The 22,574-nt window shown below is 32.3% G+C and overlaps 1 protein-coding gene across 2 annotated transcripts in view; it reads right to left on the bottom strand.

The window, feature by feature from the left end:
- Positions 1-313: 313 nt before the first annotated feature.
- The window catches only part of LOC122811862 (pancreatic secretory granule membrane major glycoprotein GP2-like), a 159,738-nt gene continuing 137,477 nt past the window's right edge, over positions 314-22,574 (bottom strand). For both annotated transcript variants that reach the window (XM_044083999.1, XM_044083990.1), the window contains 2 exons: positions 18,691-18,708; positions 314-1,157 (listed from right to left, as the gene is read on the bottom strand). In XM_044083999.1, the coding sequence (XP_043939934.1) occupies positions 1,096-1,157; positions 18,691-18,708 (80 nt within the window). In that variant the 3' untranslated portion in view covers positions 314-1,095. The remainder of the gene's footprint in view (positions 1,158-18,690; positions 18,709-22,574) is intronic.

Raw genomic sequence — 22,574 nt, forward strand, 5'->3', positions numbered from 1 at the left:
AAGAACTGTTCCTGGGGAGGATGCAAGTCCTTTGCAAATCTCAGAATGAAAAGAATATATTAAAAAAATAAAATAAAATGAATACATTTAGATAAAAAATGTGGACAACCAGCATTCACTTATGGAAGCAAGCATTTTTGTATGTCTGTGATTAGTATTGTACTATGGTTAAATTTGTTGCTTGTTTTGTTTTACTTTTTTTAATGCATTTTTATTTATAAATATGCTGCATCTCATCATCATAAAAGTCAGAACTATTGCACACTTTTTTATTATGGTTTTCACAGATAATTAAAACACAGGAAACATTAGGTTGGAAGGAATATAATTTATTAACAAGAATTACAGAAGTGAAATTATCAGTTGTACTTAAAAAAGATATACAATTAATTTTGCCTTCAGTAGCTGACATGAGATGGTAATATTTACCTGTCAGTTTTGTTTTGGTTTTCTTTGCATCAGAAGACAAACTGTTCTTTAGGTCATCAAGCTGTTATTTGCTAGTATATAGTGCAAGTTGTTAGTAAAACACATTATTATCAAATTATTATGAATAGTGCAGGTGAATCTAATCAGTGTAAACCTGATAAACTGCAGGAACAGTTTCCTTCATGTCATTTTTTTCAAAGGTGGCCTGCTGGCTTAAGCATACATATGTCATCAATTTAAGAATGTATTTCTAGCTCCTTCAGAAAGACAATCCAACTCACTGAACCCAAGGCAAACAACTAACACCGACTTCATGTAATGCACACAGGTCTGTAATGTGAGAATGGCACAGCAGCAAATTGGATTTGATTATCATTAGATAAAATAATTAGACAATAAGTTAATATTTTAAGAATAAATAGCACTTAGTGGTTCTACTTGTTCTAAGGCTTAAGAAGATACGTACTGTTTAGTGTCAGTATTGTGCTATAACATGCATCTTCAAGTTACTTGATTTTCATGACCTGTAACATTATGATGAATGCACTGATAGCCAGAGTCGGAAATTGAATCTTTACAGAACCATAAGCAACATAAGTTTATTTTGACGCGAAAAACGAAGAGTAGAACGTTTTGACATTAACATGTCCCATAATCCTTCAGCTGTTACATTGATTTTATTAGTAGCATTGCCAGAAGTGGGATCACCTTTATTATCCATGAGGTGGCTGGAAATAAAAAAAAAAGAAATTAGAAAAAGCATATAGAATGCACCTTCAGCAACCTGTTCAAAATCTAAAATATTCTGTTCTCTTAATAGTTTTGTGTAGTGTTTGTAAAGCTTCCAGTTTATTTACTTTGCATTATTTCCAATGCAAAGGAATTTTTTATTATCATAATCCACAAGGCACAACACATGCAATTTATTTTTAATGGCAGTTAAACAGCAGTATTGACAATACCTTATAACAGGATAGTGGATTCTGTGGACTAATACATTTTTTATTCCAGATCATAAGAAACAATTTTTTTCTTAATTTCTGGAGTAGTAATGCTACTAAGGAAATAGGGATAAAATGCTGCATAGCACATTAATAACTGTTGCTGTTTGTTCTAACAACAGTACTGCCAACTAAGTACAACCATATGAAGTTGCAAATAGATTATATATTTATGACTAACGGTTTTCAGGCACAAAAGAAAACAGAACACCTTCCTTCTCATTTGCATGTCCCTCCTGTAAAGACGTATCTCACTGTTGATCTACTAAAAGATCGCTATTAACCCACCTACCAGCTATTATTTAAATAAGAGTGTCAGATTCCTGAGGGCTACAGGTTAGACAAATGTTGTTTGGAAACAGGAGTCATACTTAATTTCAAGGCAATAATATATTTCAGTTTAAACATGTAAGGAAGATTTATGCCTTGATTGCTTAATTTAAATAATGTTTACACATCTGAGCTACTTAACTATTGACCTGAGTAAACAAATTCAGTAAAGCCAGTAATTTACAGAATAGTAACAGCACTCTGTATGTATCCTGCATTTCACATGCATTAGGCTCAAATGAGATAAGGCAGACCATACAACTAATACTGTAAGTATAAAATGGAACAAAGCATAGGTCATTTCTGCAGGTGTGAATGATGGCATTAAACACTGTAGTGGTACAGTTTATGTTCAGCAGTCCTAAATTTATTAAAGCAGGGCAAGCCTCCAGCTTTATAGGCCAGGAAGGGACTCTTTGCTAACAGCCATTGTCACAGTTTGAATATATTTGGCTAAGAAAACCCTATACAGACATTTGGAAGGAGTAGAATCCTAACTTGTAGAGACTAAGAGCAATTCCCTGTTCTTTTTTTCTAATTTTTTTTTTTATTTTTCAAATACATTTGAATGAATTCCATAGAATTTATACATAACATCTTAAATAACTATGTACACTATTTACATTAGCCTGACACTATAACAGATCTTAATATATTCAGTTACTTTATAAGTATGTCCAATCCATTATCAGAGCGTCTGATCAATTATTGTATAGTGTCAATCAACAATAAGACTTTTCCCCAAGGGTTGTTGATAAATAGCTTTGGATACATTTTAGTTCTTTAATTTTAATTTCAAATAATGCTATGGTCTTCAGTAGGCTGTAGACGTCTTCGAAAGCTGATATTGTGCTTGTATTCCATCTTCTTGTTATACACTTCCTTGAAATTGCAAGTATAGTCCATGCTAGATACATGTTTGACCTATTCAAATGAGGACCTTTGTTTACATTTAATAATACAAGAGCTTTAGTTAAATAAAATGATTCATTAAATAAAGCTTGTATAAAGTTATTAATACCATTCCAAAATGGCATAATTTTAACACATTCAAATAAAATGTGGTTCAGACCTGCAATGTGTACTTGCTCACATCTCTAACATATTCCTTTTATGGAAGAACTAATTTTACTGATTCTTTCTGGGGTTAAGAATGCTCTGTGCAAGCATTTCCAATTAAAACATTCCAGTAATGTATAAAGGATGTATATTTTATCGATAATAAGGTATTTGTTTTAATATCTTCAGTTAAATGTATTGAGTGTCCTTTTGTTATATATTTCCAATATGAGGTTTTGGGTGTTGTTTTATAGTTTATCAATATTTTGTAAAATTTTAAAATACTGTTTCCCATGTCAAAGTCATTATATATGATTTCATATATGTATTTTGTAAATTTAGGTATTTCTTTAATTGAAGAATTGTTAATTCTTCTTAAATCTTGTGAATATGACAGAATACTCTATAAAGTTAGCCAGTCCTGTTGTAAAATTTTGTATGTTGTTTTAATTACTTGCATATCTAAAACTTTTAGTTCTATGATACATTGGAGTCAACAAACAAATCCTTTCTGTTCCCAGGAATTAATAATTTCTCTATATAATCAAAAACAATCACCAATCCATGAACAAAAAGACACTAAAACAGTGGAAAATGTGAATCAGGACTCAAATAAAACTCCAAACACTGTAGTATATGTTGAGTGCTTTCTTTCATTTAATATTAACACACTTCTTCAGAACAAATGGACAATGCACATAAGGCTATTTAAACACAGATAGATTAACTAATAAACCAATCACAGTTGCTTCATTAAATGAAAAAAATGAAAAAAACATTCAATCCATTGTGAATGTGTGTACAAATTTAAAGAAGAACCACATATACTTAAACTTTTGAAAAAATATAGTATAATATATATGAATATATATATATATATATATATATATATATATATATATATATATATATATATATAATAAGTCTTCTTATAAAAACTAATAGACTAAAATTAATAATACAATATATCATTTAAAAGACATTTTACATTTAATGTGCCATTAAGCCCAGGAGCTTGATACACAGTTACACTTTTTACTTTTTTGTAAAAATCTTGTTAAAAATCACACCTGTTTCATTTTTATTTAATCCAAATGTTTGATACATTCCAATTGTGGTTTAATTTGTTGTTTGATTAGCCATGAATCCATTTTGTCATTAACTGGATGTTGACCTTTTACTTTGTTATTATCATTATGTTTAATTATATAAAAAAATATAAATTAATTTGTCATAAAATCATTCTGATTTGCAGAATCGCTTCAAAAATGTGTATTAAAAATGCATATGGGTCTCTCTTTCTTAAAAACATGGTCAGTTTAACTTCAGCCATAAAATTAATATTTGCCCATGGACCAAATTAACTACCAACTATTGCCCATGGAAAATTGTCAACTTATGTCTTTTTATTAGTCCACTATCAAAATGGATTCTGTTAGTTGTACTTTTTTTTATAACATTGTGATGTCTAGATCTTCTCTTTGACATTCATTCCTTATTCTAAATCAAATTCCAATTGTTACATCCTACTTCAAATAAAGATAATTAAAACCAAGACTAATGAAATTGAGTCAATCAGTCAATAAAATCAGTCATCACCAAGACAAAACTAAAATCTAGAATACAGAGTCCCTTGGCTTAAAAAACCCAACGAATCTTTCTAAAAACCTCCGTTGGGACAACTGGGAACAACTTAAAACTAAGTCAGCCAAATGAAAATGCACCTCCACACCATTTCAAATAAAAAGAATCTGAAGAAATCTTTTCAGTAAATAAAAAATTTTTTAAGAGTATCAAAACTTTGTTTTTTCACGTTTTGTTAAAATTTCTCTATGTTTTATTATCAAAGTTTGCAACAAATCTTTAATCTAATTTCTAATTAACCATTTATCATAATGTGCATTGTATTACATATTTCGTTAATGTTTTCTCTCTTTGTTTATTTATGTATTTTTTTAAGTGAAATTAATTATGTTATAATTAAATCACCAATTCTTATTGTTATTTGGCATGTATTATTTTATCCAATTGTTTTTGTAAATCAAATTCATTTTTCTGTAGTTAGTTTAGTTATTCTTGCTTTTAATATATTAATGTTTTACTTTCAATCTGATTTGTTTATATTTATTTTTTTTAAATCAAATTAAATCCATAATATCTTTATTCAGCACTTATTCCATTTTTGCATATATGAATGGATTTCTTTAAGTATATTTCTTTTAGATAAAATGTTGATCTTCATAAATGTATTTCTTTTTATATATTCAGTTCTGGTATTTCAAATGTTGCCATTCTATGCTTCAATTTCTTTTATTTTTATAACCCATTTCTGGTGATATTGTTGTAGTTTTGATATTAATATTTTTTTCCATTTTGTACAGAGATTGATAGTAGTATTTATTGTAGAATCTGTAGATTTATTAGATATTTTGTAATTTATCTTGCATTCAAATTATTATTTATCTTTTATTCTTTTTTCTTTTTTACCTAAAATATTTTGATTTGATATTATTGTTTTTTTTTTTAATTCATATTATCCTTGCATAAATTTTCCTTTAATATTTTTCTAAGTTCTCTTTTGCTAGATAATTAAAATATCTCTATCTTCAAATCTTTCTTTTGTGTTTAAAATTTGTATTTTTGATTAACATCTGTGAAATTGAAAGTCATATGAATACAAATTGAACATGTAATAACTTCCTTCTAATATCTCTTAAATTATTGATGAACAATGCCAATATATGTTTAGATTTAATTATATAATATATGTTTTGATGTTTAGTAAATTATTGCCTGATTTATATATATATAGAAATATATATATATATATATATATATATATATATAAATTATTATATATATATATATATATATATATATATATATATATATATATATAAATATTTATAGAATTAGCCCTAAAATAAATAAATTCAAATAGCATTAAATTTTTATAATAAATATATATATATATATATATATATATATTCTTTATTCACATAATCTATAACCAGATTTTTTCTTCATTCAATTTATCACAATTTCTATAACAGATAGATTTTTTTTAATATATTTATTATTTTTTGTCTATTACATTTTTTATTTGTGTTTCTTTATGCATTTTATGGCTAGACATTTTTTAATTTCATGTTAAGGTTGTGAATGAGGTAGTTATTGATTGTCATTATTGAATGTTGATACCCTCTTATACATTCCTGCTGTAAAAGCTGTTTAGGATAGTGGTTCATGGCAAAAGTATGGAGACAGATAAGAGATAGATACAAATGGCTACACCTGCAGCTATGAGCTAACAACCATCTTTCACAATTTCACACAGCAAGGTTAACAGCTAGTAATTTCAAGTTACAACATTCTACCATAAGCTTTTGTTATACAAGTCCATTCTCTCTCATCTACACCCAAAAAGAAGCCTCTGAGGCAGCATGGACAGCAGCAATGAAAGAATTAGCACCTTTGTGTTGTTTGCAGGATCCTAATCCTGGTGTATTATTAAAGTGTCTACCCTAGAGAACCCAACTTTACCTAGAATTTAGGCCATGCTTCTGCTAATTTCAGTTACTGATTTATTATTTGTGTTACCCAGTAATTAACTCCATTCCAACTCACAGCCCAATCATAACATTTCCATAATTTAAGTACGGCTTCAATCTTAGTAGTTAATTATTTCATTTCACTTAGTTCTCAAATCTGGAAATAACCCTGCTTAACTGACCTTTCCAAAGAAACCCCTAAACTCTTTCTACTGTAAGTTTAAGTTAAATATATTACAGATAGTTTAGATTGTTTTTTTTTTATGCAGTTCTGCTCTGTTTGCCCTCTTCATTTCGGGGTGCTTTGCTCCCCCCACCTACCTTCCCTACTCCCCTCCCCTCTCCTTTCCCTACCCAATTCCCACCACTACTCTTACCTCACCTTCCTCCTCCTCCTCCAGTAGCCTTACCCCCCACCCCCTCCAGTCCTCTTTTCATTCTTCCCATACCTCCACCAATCTCCTCCTCTCCCCCCTCTTTCCTTCCTTCAACCTCTATCCTTCCACCCCACCACCCTTATTTTTTTCTCCAATTCCCCCTGCCCAACACCAACCAAACATTTCAAACTTTCCCTCCACCATTTTTTTTTTCTCATTCATTTTTTTTCTTTTTCCTTCTCATCCTCATTTTACCACACATATCCCAAACTAACATACATATTTTTTCACCTTCATTTACCTTTACCTTATTTCTTCACTCTTTTTACCCCCCTACACTAAACTCTTATACTCATATATATTTTACTGTCTTTTATATACCTTACTAAAACCTATCTAATCCCTACCTCTACTACTCTATTTTCCCTCTCCAGCTTCTTTTTATTTCAAACCACCTATCTAATTCTCCCCACACTACCACTATGCCTCTCAACATTACCACTATAATTCTCCCTCTTAATACAATAATTCTCTCTATCTTCTCTCACATAACATCATGAATTCACTTACATAACTCTCAAACACAACTCACATCTACCCAACACTACACAACACAACTCTAATTCCTCTTAAACCTCAACAACTTTATTTCCTCACACACTTTTCCTACCATATCCTAAAAAGAAAAATCTTCACAACACAAACCCAAAATCTCTACAACACAAGTCCAATACTGCCAATAAAAGAAAGAGCCCACATCATTTCCCCACACATTACCTACACTAATTAAAAAAAATGTTTCCTAACTTAATAAACCAAACCCATATACACCCAAAAAAATGCAAAACCCAAAAATGCAAAACCAAAAAACCTCAAAAAAAACTCAAAATTTACAACCATCAAAAATTCCAAAAAGCATTAGAATGTTCATTCCCCAAAACACCCTACTTCACTTCCCTAACTTCACTGAAGCTTCAAACTTCATGATTAAACCATACAAAAAGCCTACCCCAAAAACCATGCCTATAAAACAATAGACCACACAAAAAGGAAACAATAGAGAACCTTAAAATCACTTAATGTTACCATGTAAGTATAATCAAACCCCATCCACAATTCTCCTCTACTTCCACCCTTCCACAGTTCTTTTCTGCTGAATAACCATAAAAACCTCTAAATCAAAGTTTCATACATTCCCAGTTTTATACATTCCACAGTCCATGCTTATTCCCATTCTAGAGGAGATTCTAACTTGTTCATACAAACATATTCAACCATAATACTAACATAAACTGGATAAAAATCACTAATTTAGCAAATATCACCGTATAACCACCTATTTAACTACACCCAACTTTACCTAACTATTCCAGACCCAACAATAAAATGCAACAAGGCTCAACCTTAGACTGGATCCTTGTGTTTGACCCAAATAAAAAAATAAAATCCCAATCACCTCTGACCAATCAGTGAGTCCAGTGACCAACTTTCTTTCAGCCGCCAGAAAAACTACTACAATGGCCCAATAATTACCACTTAAAACTAATAATAGCCTATCAGTTTTTCACCCTGGAAGCTCTAAATGAAATCTTATATCATACTAACTGGGCTCCAATAAACTCCATTCCCCTAGATGATGCAGTTGAATTAGTCAATTCAACATTTCTTAAAATCCTAGATGAGGTAGCACCACATAGAATAAAAAGAGCCAAGACTAACCATGCAACTTGGCTCACTAAAACCACAAGGCAAATCATGTCCTCTAGAAACAAAGATTGGAGAACATGGCTAAAACACAATAAGCCAGCTGACCTGGTACAATACAAACAACTACGTAATCAAGCCAAAAGACAGGTTATTAAAGATAAAAAAGACTATGTCCACAAGCTACAAAACCAGCATAGACTAAACCCTCAAAAATTCAGGGGAACAATAAATTCCCTTTTTCAAACAGGAGCTAACAACGATCCCTGCCCATACCCTGATAAAACCCCCTCTGATATAGCCTCTCTCTTTAACTCATATTTTATTAACACCATTGCCAAGCTGACCACTACTTTCCCCTCTTCAAACCTAAACTCACTAGACCAACATACTACTCATTCTAAACCATCCTCACTACCATATTTTTCTTTCTGTCCCATACCCATAAGCATCATAAAGAAACTGCTTCATAAACTCAAACTCTGCTTCTGTGCTCCTGACAACCTACCTGCTGAATTCCTAAAAAATAACTGCTGATTCCATTGCTTAACTCATTAGCATACTAATCAATAGATCAATCCAAGGGTCCTACATATCTAATATCTGGAAAAAAAACTTACATTCTTCCTCTGCACAAAGGTGGCAAAAATTCTGACATCTCAATCTTCCGGCCCATAGCCATTCTCTCCCCATCTCTAAAATACTAGAAAAATATGTCCATACCCAACTTCTCAACCACTTAATCAACAACCAACTACTCACCCCAATCCAACATGGCTTTAGACCAGGCCGTAGCACAAATACAGCCCTCATCTCCTTTATGGATGCAGTAAATTGGGCATGCGATTTGGGTCTGATTGTCTCTTCACTCTTCCTTGACCTTTCAAAGGCATTTGATACAATTTCTCACCCCATTTTACTCTCTAAACTTAATAAGCTAGGTGTCTCACCCCCAGCCCTTAATTGGTTCTCAAGTTACCTTTCCAACAGATACCAATCAACCAAATGGCAACATTCCTCTTCCACCCTCCTAAAAATCTCCACTGGTGTTCTCCAAGGCTCAATATTGCCCCCCCTACTATTCAACTTATTCATCAACAATTTTCATGAGTCATTAATACATGCTGATGTTATACAATATGCAGATGACTCAACCATTATCTGCACTGCAAAACCCCCTTCTGAGCTTCACCTCCTAACCCAAAATGCCTTCACATCCACCAAAAAATGGATGTCAAATAATCACCTCACATTCAACCCAAACAAGACTAAGCTGATTCCATTTACTCCCAAACAAACAATACCCCTAAAACAGAGCTGAATTCTCTATCCACTCCCAAAAGAATACCTCCATAGAAGATGTCCCCAGTACTAAACTGTTAGGAGTCATTATTGATGAAACCCTAACATATGAACCCCACATACTCAATAACATCAAAAGGACACATCAGAAACTAGGTACCCTCTATAGACATAGTTATTACCTAAATAACAATGCCAAAGAAACACTAGCCTCAGCCTCCCTACTTCAATCCCTCCTATATGCTGCCCCGATCCTCACTAACATTCATTCTTCACTAAAAAACAAACTTAATATATGCTACAATAAAGTTGCCATATTTGCAACAAATGCTAAGTCCTCATCACATCCCTGTTCCTCGCTGCAACAACTAAGCTGGCTAGAACTACCACTCTATCTCAACTACCTCCACTTAAGTATTGCACAAAAATAATATATAAACCAACAGCTTGTCCATCTCTATCCTCTATATTAATGATGTACCATCCAAGCAGACACCTTAGATCAGAAAACAAATTTCTACTTAAAGTTAACAAACCTCAACTCTCAGCTGGCCAAATACTCTATTCCTTCATTACCTCCAAACTTTGGAATAACCTCCCAACCTCAATAACCTCCATCTCATACCCTGCTCTCTTTAAAAAATCTCTTAGACAACATCTCTCTACCTGCAAGTTATGCCCATGCCAAAAATAACTCTTCTTCTCTTCATACCTTTCTTCATACTGCTCCCACTTTCTGGGAACTACATGTATGCACTCTTAGCAGGTCTTCAGCCTTAGCTATAACTTGTACTACACTGCCTACACAGCTTTTAAATGAGTGTAAATAATTGTATACGATGTAACTGTTTTCTGCCTCCCAACCAGTAAATTGTAATGGCATTTATATGACTGAAATTATATGTTTATATCATTATGTACTGCCATAAAACTGCAATGGAAATGCTAAAAGATTGAAAAGAAAATTATATTTGATATTTGTATTTTGTGATGTGAAATTTATGTGGAGCTTTTCTCCCCAGGCCTCAACTGAAAATGGGCTCACCTAGGCCCAGTGTACTTTCCCGGTAAACAAATGCAATAAATAAATAAATAAATAAATATCTTATAGTCATTATTTAATGAAGATATAGGTCTGTATGAGGTACAGAGGTTTGGGGATTTCTTTTCATTTAGGATTGGTATGATTAAGGAATATCTCCAAGAGGGTGGTATTATAGCTTGTGACTGAATTTCTAACAGAGTTTTATGGAAGAAGGACAGTATCTTTGAAGGAAAACATTTATATATTTCCATAATTATGCCATCTATACCCGGAGATTTATTATTTTTACCGTCTTTTATTGTATCTGTAATTTCTTTGTAGGATATGGGTGCTTGCAGATCTAGTTTTAATTTTTCTAGTTTTTTTAATATTAGAACATTCTTCATCTAGATTTACTTGATCAATATGTATGTTTTCTTTTTGGAAATGTTCCATTTAGTGATTTCTATAGGCATCAAGAATGTCACCTATATCCAAGACATTTTTCCCTTTCTTTTCATGGAAGATACTTTTAATGTTATTAGCTTTTGATTGTATTTTGATTATTGTGGATAAATTATGTATATATTTGGGAGAAGTGGCCAATGTATTAATTTTTAGTTTTTTTAAAGCTAAACTAGTTTTATGTATTAGAATTTTGTTGTATTTATTTTATACTTTCTTTTTCATCTCCAAATGATTTTGATTTTTTCAGCTTTTACTGACAAAAGTTTGGATTATAGATCTAATAATTCAGAATCCCATTCTCTGATTTTTTTTACACCAAGTTAGGGTTTTACCATATATCAAAGCTTTTAATGAGTCCCATATCATTATTTTATTTATCTCTGAGATATAATTAATATCTAAGAAGAACTGTAATTCAGATAATAACCAGGGTTTGAACTCTTTAATTTTAGTTATATGTGTTGGAATTCTGGAGTTAAATATTAATGGATTGTACCCATTTTTAAGTTTTAGAATCAATGAATTGTGGTCTGAAAAGGGGCAGGGAGTGATTGAGAAATTAATGATTGTATAGGGTAAATCATGGGCATCAAATATTTTATCTATTCTAGTTTGGGTACCAAATCTGTAATCTTGATGGGAAAACAACAACAATTTATCTTCTTTAAATTTGAAAGTATCTACCAGATGAAATGATTCTACACTCTTATTTAAAGCTTTTGATGCAGGAGATGTATACAGAAGTCTTTTATTTGTAGTTTCAGAAATATCAAATATACAGTTAAAATCTCCTCTGAATATTAAGTTGCCTTTATAATTATTGACAATGAAATCCAATTATTTTTAACAGTTCCTGTTCCAATGCCTGGGAGCCAGTACAGATTGGCTATGGTCCATATTCTGTTATTATATTTAACTATTACTAATGTCATAGGGCCTTCTTTATCTTCATATTCATAAATGATTTCTGGGTTAATCACATTTGTTTTCCATAAAATTGTTACCCCTTTTGTCTTTGTCTTTTAAGTGGAGTGTGCCAATATCATATATTTCTTAGGATTCCATTTGTAATTGTCATTTGTTTTGAAATGAGTTTCTTGAAGGAAGACATTTTGTGTTTTATTCAGTTTTAATTATTTCAGTAGATTTAATCTCTTTCTAGGATTGTTTAAGCCACTGGTATTTAAAGATAATAAAGTTAAATCCATCTTAGGTTATTTAGGCTATATATTTTTTGTTTTATTGTGACTATTAAATATTTTCCTCTGATAACTATAAAATATATGTTTGAGCTTTTAAAGGAAATTATCAGTTTTATACTTTGAGTGTTTACCAATAAAGTAATGTTTTGGTCAGGCATACTAAAAATGTTTTTGTGAAATAACAAATTTAAATTAAGAAATGTTAACAAAACTAAGATCCACACTAGCCATGGAATGAAAATCATTCCTAATCTGATGGATAAACCTAAGTCCATCAGATTATCATTCATACATTGACAATCCAGAACATCTGAGCTCCATAAATTGAATTATCATATGGAGAATATTTGTAATAGAAATAAGTAATATTTATATTATTTTGAACAGATATAGTACTATTGTAGATTAGGCAGAATTCTAATACAATATAAATGTCTACTTATTGTATACGCAAGTAATATTCACATGAAAGATAGATGACAAGCAATTCAATCATAGCAAAGTAGCATGTGCCATATATAAAACCTCAGTAAAAGATTATAGCACACAGTTATTTAACATATTCACCTTTATTGATGAAGTCTTTCAAAACTTATTACTTAATATAAATAGATGGTAATAATATTTATGCCTAATGTTTATAATACAATGTATTTTATTGGATATATCAAAAGTTATATTTCATTGTTTGCCATCATTTAAGTAATCACTCTGTTTGTTGTTAACTTACTTAAAGCATCAAGTTTGCTTTATGTGAGCATTGATGAAAGTTAGTGCATTTTAATTATCAGTGCATCCCTCTTCCCCCATTTCCTACACATAAGGATTTTCATATCTGTCATTTCTTATTATAAAATCAGTGAACTTATAGGTTAAAAACAACAAATTCACTTATTGTGATTAATGATTACAAATTCCCATTCCATATTCATAAATTGCCATTTTATGGCATATACTGAATGTTTTTAGATTTAAATGTCAACATTCTATTTTGTATAATCAGGAAAGGTTAAACTGAGTGATTATTGTCAGTTTAATACTATTTGTTCAGAATGTGATTGTTAGATTCTGTGACATTCTTAGATCAGGCTACTATTGTTTCCCTTGAACAACTTTGTCAGTTTGATGTCATGTATAAAACATTAGTTACCTTGGTAACAGCTTAAGTATTATGTATGGTCAAGCTGGGTTACAAAACCACAATTCAAGTTAAAGCAATTATATGACTTGTTATGCACATTTATTTCTTTGAGAAAATCATCATGCTTTCCCCTTGATGTTCAATATAGTGTATGTCATTTATGACAAGTTAAAACAGTAGTGTTATCATACAAAAGCCAGTGTTATTAAACTAAGTGTCTATTGTCAATTTAATATTATTTGTTCAAAATATGATTGTTACATTCTGTGGCATTTCAAGTTCAGGCTTCTATTGTTTCTCTTGAACAACTTTGAATGTTTGATGCCATGTATAAAACATTAGTTACCTTGGTAACTGCTTAAGTATTATATATGGTCAAGATGGGTTACTAAAACTACAATTCAAGTTAAAGCAATTACATGACTTGTTATGCATATTTATTTTTATAAGAAAATCATCATGCTTCCCCTTGATATTCAGTGTAGTAAATGTCATTTATGGCAAGTCAAGACAGTAGTGTTATTATGCACAAGCCCACATTATTAAATCCTGTCTTTAATATCTAAATTCAGCAGACAGCTTCATCTTATATGACGATTATATATTTTATGTCTAGATTTACTAAAATCATACATTACATAACTATTGTGTGTGTGTGTTTTTTTTTTTTTGTTTTTTTGGGCTGTTGCTTAGTTATTTAAGAGACCACAAGTTGTAATGCTTATTCTTATTACTAGCTCCTTCCAAACATGTTTATACAGTCCATAAACTTTAAATTATGAGACCCTTCTAGTTTCTTATTTGTTATAAGTATATTTCCATCCTTAAGTACACACATATCATTACTTCAAGCTTGGGCAACAATGCCCATCCAGTTTTGCCAGAATACCATTCACTAGTTCATGTGGTGTGTTTCCAGGCTGTTCTTAAAATATCCAAACCAATATTTGTCCTGTTCCATTTTACCAGCCTGTTCCATGCAGTGGCTACTCTGCCAGTGAACCACTCAACACACCTTCCATTCCCACAGATATTTCCAGGTGGCTGCAGTGGTGCAGCAGTTAGTGTTGTCAACTCACAGCAAGAGGTTCTTCCATTTAATTCTCGGCTGGAGAGCATGTGTGGAGTCTGCATGTCCTCCCTGTGGTCAAGCGACATATAAAGACATGCAGGTAGGTGCATGTGTGAATGGGTGTGCCTTATTTGAAGGCTGGGTGTCGGGCTGGCAACTCAGCACCATAAAAATCCACTGCCAATCATTAGCGGACCGGAGTTCCACTGTGGCAACCCCAAGCCTGGAAAAGCCGAAAGACATTACTTTTTCCAGGGGCACAGGAAAATAATTTTCTCGAGTGGTGAAAGTCAGGGTACCTTTTTGGCTAGGCTTATATAGGCCCTAGGGCCAATAGCCTAGTACCTACCTATGAACCTATGAAGGAAATCTGATGACTTTCTAGCACTTCCTGGCAACCCCAAACACCCCTAGAATCAGCTATCCCCATATGTCCAACATGTCAGAGCAAGCTCACCTCCCAGACTACTGCAAATGGTACTGCACTAGGCCAAGTGCTTTTAGTCTTTCACAATAACTCAGACTTCCACTCTTATGTAAGTCCTTAATGTGTTTGGATCAAAATACATTTTATATACAAAATTGCACTTATTACTTTATATTTATTTATTTTTTTAATCAAAAATCAACTTAATGAGCTAAACAAAGTTTTGGAAGACCATCAATATGTGTATATGTACTTTAAATCAGCCCTTTTGTTATTATTTTTTTTTAAACCAAAAACTTAATTGCCAAGAATCATCTCAGAGGCTCCTCAGAGCAGTTGAGCATTATTGTCACTCTGTCTCCATTACCATAGCAACCTGAGAGCATCTGTTTCTGTTAGTGTGTCTGTGTACTGTATACCAGATGCTCGCGATGCACCTGAAGCAAAGCTTCATTTCACTGTGACTTCAAGCTTAAATTCTGTCCCTTTCAATGAGTCAGTGGCCAGAAAAAGAATGAAGAGCAAACAGATTAAAAAAAAAAAAAAAAACTCCCAACAAGCCGCAGCAACAAGAGATAACACATTCTTCCAGCCTTCCCACCTCTCACTCAGCAGATGTATAAACAAACTATTCTCTTCGAAAATATCCCAAATCACAGTTTTATCTACCCCCTTCCTTTGGATCCAGGCTAAAACACCAAATGTCTCTTCCTAATACACAAGCTTCAGTAAACCTTGATCACAAGCCACAACCCACAGCTTCTCGGAGATGAAAATGGCAACATACAACAGCTGCCAGACAAAACTGCATCCACACACATCATGTCAGGCTTAATCAAACAGCACTCGTAGCTATGATACTTGCCATAACTGATATTAACTATGTTTAGAAAGAATAATAATAACATTTGTACTAAGAGCTTGTTACCATTATTTAACCAGGATATACACAACATTTTTAAATTATACTTTAACTGAAGAAGGCATTAGTCTCCATGACAGCATTTTTTTCAAAACACTCTCCTGTTACTGCTATTATATATGATGTTAATTTGTTACATTTGAGTCTGAACACTGATGAATGGTACCTTGTGGAATTAGTTAATTAATTACTTTTAAATTAATATAAGTAAAATCAATGAAAAATGATCAAGATAAGTATTCATTGAGTTCAAGTAGGGGAATAGAAACTTTTTATGTTTGTATTATATGTTGCTTTGTTTGTCTTATATATAATGTAAATAGTAATCTATCTTGACCTACCTTTGTCAAGAAATATTCGACTATTTGAACATTCTGAATAAATCATTACTGTTTCTCAGTTGTTTAATAAATCCGCTTTTTTTAAATAAAAACAGACGAGAAGTGATGTACCATATCAGTTGATACGTTGAGAGATGTAGTTGTAAGAGTTATTTTTTGGGGACAGCTATCTTGGAATCAGTTTTTTGTTTCTTCATTCTAGCATCAGTCCAAGGATTTGCTACTTTTATTCTTTTAAGAGTAGGGGCCATCCAATTCCATTTCTTTTGGGATAGACATTATGTTGTTGTTTTTGATGAATACAGTAGCTTCTTCTAAGTCATTAAAGCTTCTCTCATTGGAAAAAAGTATTTTTATCTTGGCTGGAAAGGCCAGCTGTGCTTTAATATTGTTTTGTTTCAACAGATTTATTATTGGCCAGACTTTTTTCCTTTGTTCTAGTATTCTGGAAGACTAATCATTGTCAAACCTTATCAGGCTTTCATTGTATTTTAAGGGTGATTTCCTCCAAGTAGGTTTTAATATTAGTTCCTTGTCCAGAAATGAAAGAAATGTGATAACTATGGTTCTTGGTGGAGTACTTGTCGAGTTAGAAGCAGGTTTCCTCAGTGCTCTATGCACCCTTTCAATTCCAAATTAAAGTCCCTCTTACAAGTCTAAAAATTCAGAAATCCAATTTAAGAATGAAATAATGTCTTCACCTTCAGTGTTTTCAGGCAGACAAAGGATCCTTATGTTGTTTCTCCTTTCCCTGTTTTTTAAGTCATCCATTTTGTTAAGCAGCCATGTATTCTTTTAAGCAGAAATTCTTTTTGGAATTCTTCTCTTTTGAGTATCCCTTCAATGTCATTTAGAGAAGTCTCTATATTTGTTATTTTTGTATGGTGTTGATGTAACAGTTTCCTAAGAGTATCGGCCCATTTTTGAGAATTTAATTTGATGTTTTCTAAGTCATTTTTAAAGCCATCCATCTTCAAAGATAGTTCCTGTAAGGCAGATGTCATCAATTGCAGTTCTTTTTTTCAAAGCAGCATCTGGATGAGAATTCCTTGAGTTGTTCATATTCAGTGACTCAATATATCTCCAAGTTACTTGACAGGAAACTTTTTTTATATCTCCACCAAAATTAATATTTATGTAGTTTAGTAGTTTATCTATAGATGTCTGACATTTTAAACTTGAAAATAATATCATTTTCCTATATTATTATACTAGTTTATGGAGCTCTCAAAATTCATTGCTTTCAGTTGGCCATCTAGGCTCTGCCCCCAGCAATTTCCTTTTCTATAAGCTGTAAAATACAGCACAGCACTTTAACTCATCTGATGAGTTAGTAAATGGCACATATTTATTCCACAAGAACAATGTTAAGATTAGCATAGTGAAACAAAAACAGAAAGCAAAAAGCCTCAGGTGTGAAAATTTAAGAATATGCAGTATGTGACAGCTTTAGAAAATGCAACTCTTATGAAAAAGAAGTGAAAAATGTCTTACCAGCCAAAACATTCACATTTTTGGAACAACCACAGAGACCATGTTCAGAATGACAAACAATATTATCTGCATGAGTTCATAACCACCATTGGTATGACCAGGAAACTATTCCCAAATCATTGTACTAGTCATGAAATGGCATCCAAGAACACCATTCACTGTAATGTACTCCATAGCCAAGCCTTTCATGCACAGCCATAAAACATCCCTCATAAGCTGTCAATGTTTCCTTACCAAATGCTGTTCTAGTAATATCAAAATGTCTGGATGTAGACAATCAGTCCATAACAACAGCATATAATAACATCTGTTCTCTCACAGAGTTATTTTTTTTTCATATTTTTAAATGTTGCTCCTTGCACATATTTGTAACAATACATATATACTGAGACAAAAATTCAGTTTGTAACCGTTACTGTGATGTCCTTTACCCCATGATCCATTCTTGACTCATGAACAAGAAACATTTCAAGAAATATGTAATTCTAGAGATGCATTAAATGACAACAGAGGTATTTGAATATCTGCAACAGTTGCAGTACCTTTACTATTGTACCCCTAAATACAATGACATGTATAACATACTCTAAGCTGTAGTACTTAATGCACATTGATGGATTATGATGTACTAATACTTATATTAATTTGTTTAAAAATGTTGCTCAAGAAAATCTTTAAAAAACTCACTTTGCTTACTGGAAATTATTTTGGATATTTGATAAAAGATTCCATGAAAAAAATGCACAATCCCACGAACTTCATCAGAATACATATCATAATGGTAACTAAACATTTAAATACACAAGTAATGCAAAGTAAAGCAAAACATGCAGTTGTATTACTTACCAAAAGATGCTGAAGAACCTGAGGTACATGGGGGGAAAAAAACAATATTAATATTCGATCACATAGCCAGAGGGCTTACTTGTTTCTTCATTTGACTAATCAGCCTTATTTTAAATGATGCTCTGCTGATGTATTGAATGAAAGTGAGAGCTTATCACATCAGAGGTTTAACTCAGATTAAAAATGACTTTTAGTATTCTATCATTTCTTATCTAGTACATAAAACTGGAGTATGGTGGTATCACTGGGTGAAAAGTAAATATTATGCCAACAATCCTTATCAGATTAATTTATAATGTACATGCCCAGTTCATGTAAAGCCAGTATAGATGTGTGTGTATATATATATATATATATATATATATATATATATATATATATATATATATATACAGAGAGAGAGAGATGATGAACATTTAAAAAAAGTCAAAACAGTGTAAGAAACTTCTCTCTATGGAAGTTTTTCAATTCCTATATGCCTTGGTAATCACTATATATTAAAAAGCAGACAAAATCAGAAGATGTTAGTAGATGTAGCAAAATTAAAATGTCCTAAATCAAAAAAAATAAAAGAAAACTTAATTTGAAATGCTATTAATATTACATGCAATTGTTAACTCTAGTAGGTATGCAGAAGAAATCCAAGCAGCTTATACAGTCTTTTTCCAGTTGAAAATCAAGATGATGTATTATTCACAAAATACAATCCATACAATTGTTCTCTAATACAGTACAGAGTCAATTATCAGAACTAATTGGGACCTAGGGTAGTTCAGATAATCAAACTGTTTGGATAATCAAGCATATAATTGAACCGGATACAAAACATAAAATCTTGATTTTTTTTTTCTGCACGCGGGAAATACATTTCTAACGATTCAGTGATTCTAGTACACAAGAACAAATATTTTTCACACTTGAGTGGGTTACAAGCTCAAAAAACATGCCCAAGTGAACATGTATAATGTTTACATATTCAGACTTTATGATTTTTCCTACCCAAAAATTTGGAAGACTGCATTCAGATAATTGATGTTTTGGATAATCGATGTTCGGATAATTGACACTCTACTGTAATGCATGAATTCCACTACTATAGATGAGAAGTTACAACTCATGTGTTATTTATGATAGAATATCTGCATGAAACCCCTTTTTCAGTATAGTAGACATTTAATTTAATTTGGGTATATTATACTGGGAAAAATAGTAGAATTTTACTTAACTGATTAAATCGCAAACATAAATTCAGTGAAATAACCAAAACTAAGTGCATGTGTGCTATTCTGAGAAGCCATACTTTGGAGATCAAAAGAAGGAAATCATTACAAACTAAAAAATAAATGGCTAGCTCTTCTGCATATGGAAAAAAATTAAGACAGTCTATTGATTTTAAAATGAAAGTTCAATGTAATAGATTAGCATTTTATATTAAAATAATTTTGTTTTTCCCCCTAATAATGTAAAAACATGTATTTTTGCTGCATAGAGAATCAGCTGCCCTGCAACATCTTTATGTTTCTGTAATTATTACGTCAAACTGGTCATTTGGAATGAAACTAAAGTTAGTTCTAACTAACGTGTGCATTAATTTACTTAGCTTTAGATAAAAATAAAATAAACTAATAAGTGGGAAGACAGAAAAAAGACTGCTAAGTAAACACTATACAATCAGTTTTTAGACTATTACATACCTAGCTAATAACTAGACAGGGACTAGAGGTGAAACTCAAAACCTGTTTCTTGTAATTGTGAGTTAAACACCATTACCTTTGTACCAACCCTTAACATTAGACAGGCAGAAAAAAAACATTTAGAACAGCTTAATATAAAACTTACATGTTTCTTTTTCAATTTCTAGAATTTAATCACCAGACTACCACCAAAATTATAATACACAGTTTTGCTGTTAACTAGGATGGACTGTCTTCACCCAGGAATAAAAAAATGGTGAAAGAAATCAATAAACTTTATCAAAAGGTCTGCACTATTATTTGGTGATCTTGTCTAAGTTAAAAACTATTCAACAGTACTGGCACATGATCTTGTTTGCTTCACTGTTCTCTACCTCTAAAATGTGCATTCTAAGTTATTATCCAGATAAACTTGTGCTTTTACTCAGAAAATAATAATTTTTTTTGCTCTTTCACCAGCACTGTGGCATACAGGAATGATATATAGAGTGCTACTGTGTGTGTGTGTGTGTGTGTGTGTGTGTGTGTGTGTGTGTGTGTGTGTGTGTGTGTGTGTGTCTGTGTGTGTGTGTGTTTGTCTGCATATGGTGGTGTAGAAATGAGGGGATGGCATCAGGATGGCATCAGCTTGTCCTTTGCAGAGGTAGAGATGCAGTCACCACTAATGCAATGCTGACAGCTACTAGATAGAGAAAAGGAGGTGTACAGCATGTGACACCATGAGACATCAGTGTGTTTGGCTATGCCAGGCTGTTTTCATGTGTCAAGTCTTTATAGGAGACAAATAGGGATGCATGTGCATGCATGCAGGCATGTAACAGGTCATCACAACAGCCAACAGCTGAGGTGTTAGGGCACAAGGTGGAAATATGTCTCATAGCTGCCCGTGAATAGCCATTACAGTTCTGTCTGTGGTGATGACAGGGAAAAATAAGCAAATGGCCCTAGAAAGATGTCCAGCAATCAGATACGCAAAAAAAAAAAAAAAAGATGCAGAAAAAAGTTTTTCATTCCTTAAACACCACTATCTGATATAGAAAGTTCAATCAGTATAAAAATGTTATGAAACGTTCACTATGTCATTACAAATTTGTATACATGGCTGATGTGGCAGAGCAGTCTCAGAGTGCCATTCCTTATTCTAGCAGAAAGCTTCAAAGAGCAGGATATGATAAGTGCATACAAATTAACACATGCAGATGGCTTAAGTGCAAATGTATTGCTCATTATATTGTTGCCAAGAGTTATAGGAGTGGACACACAAAACTGAGTTAACTACTGAGTCGAGAAACATAAATCATGACTGCAATAAATGCATAGAAAGTGTTCATCCTGAACTCATTTAGACTTGCATTATTATAAGAAAGCCCTTGGCAACATCTAAATAAAATAAAAGGCTGTCAAGGGACTAAGGAATAGTATAGTAGAATAAAGCTTGGAGGTGTTAAGGAGCCACTTCTTGAAGTCCCAGATAAAGGCTTTGATTCCTTTCAACTGCTTTTGCCTACCATGTGACCTTTGAGCAAGTCCCATCACCAGATAGTGGTCAGAAACCGCCCTTAAAAATGGACAATTCTGTCCAAGGGCCTTATCTGATTAACAATGCTTATACATATCAAGGGAATCAGAATTTGTCAGAGATTTTGGATGCTTGGCTAGGCTTAAAAAGGCCCTTGTGGTTGTTAGCCTAGTGAACACCTATGAACCTATGACAAAATGTATATATAGAAAAAGAAAGACATTAAAAGCTTAGCTAAGTTAAGGAAATTTTCTGAGAGAGAGAGAGAGAGAGAGAGAGAGAGAGAGAGAGAGAGGTTAATTCCCACAATCTTGCAAAGATGTAACTAACTCAGAGTTTCTCAAGCACAACATGAGAATAAATCCCCCCTGTGGGTGTTTGGCCTAATGGCTGTAAGCATGATTTCATCAAAACTGTCCAACTGCTTTCTTCTTTAACTATAAATCATATAACCTGTAACTCCAGAAAACTTCAATGTGCAGTAATGTGCTAAGCTGGCAAAGAACTATGAGCTTTGCAACAAAAGAATAAATAATGGGATCTAGCCATTTCCAAGCTCAGCATAATGGAAAGGCCATCTAAAACCACAATGACACACTGCAGCCATTATATGTATCCCAATTCAAGTCTCACTGAGAACTGATGAACAAAATACTAATGTGCTATATAAT

Source organism: Protopterus annectens, chromosome 1.part1, assembly GCF_019279795.1.
Source record: "Protopterus annectens isolate FY-2018-M chromosome 1.part1, PAN1.0, whole genome shotgun sequence".
NCBI lineage: Eukaryota > Metazoa > Chordata > Ceratodontiformes > Protopteridae > Protopterus > Protopterus annectens.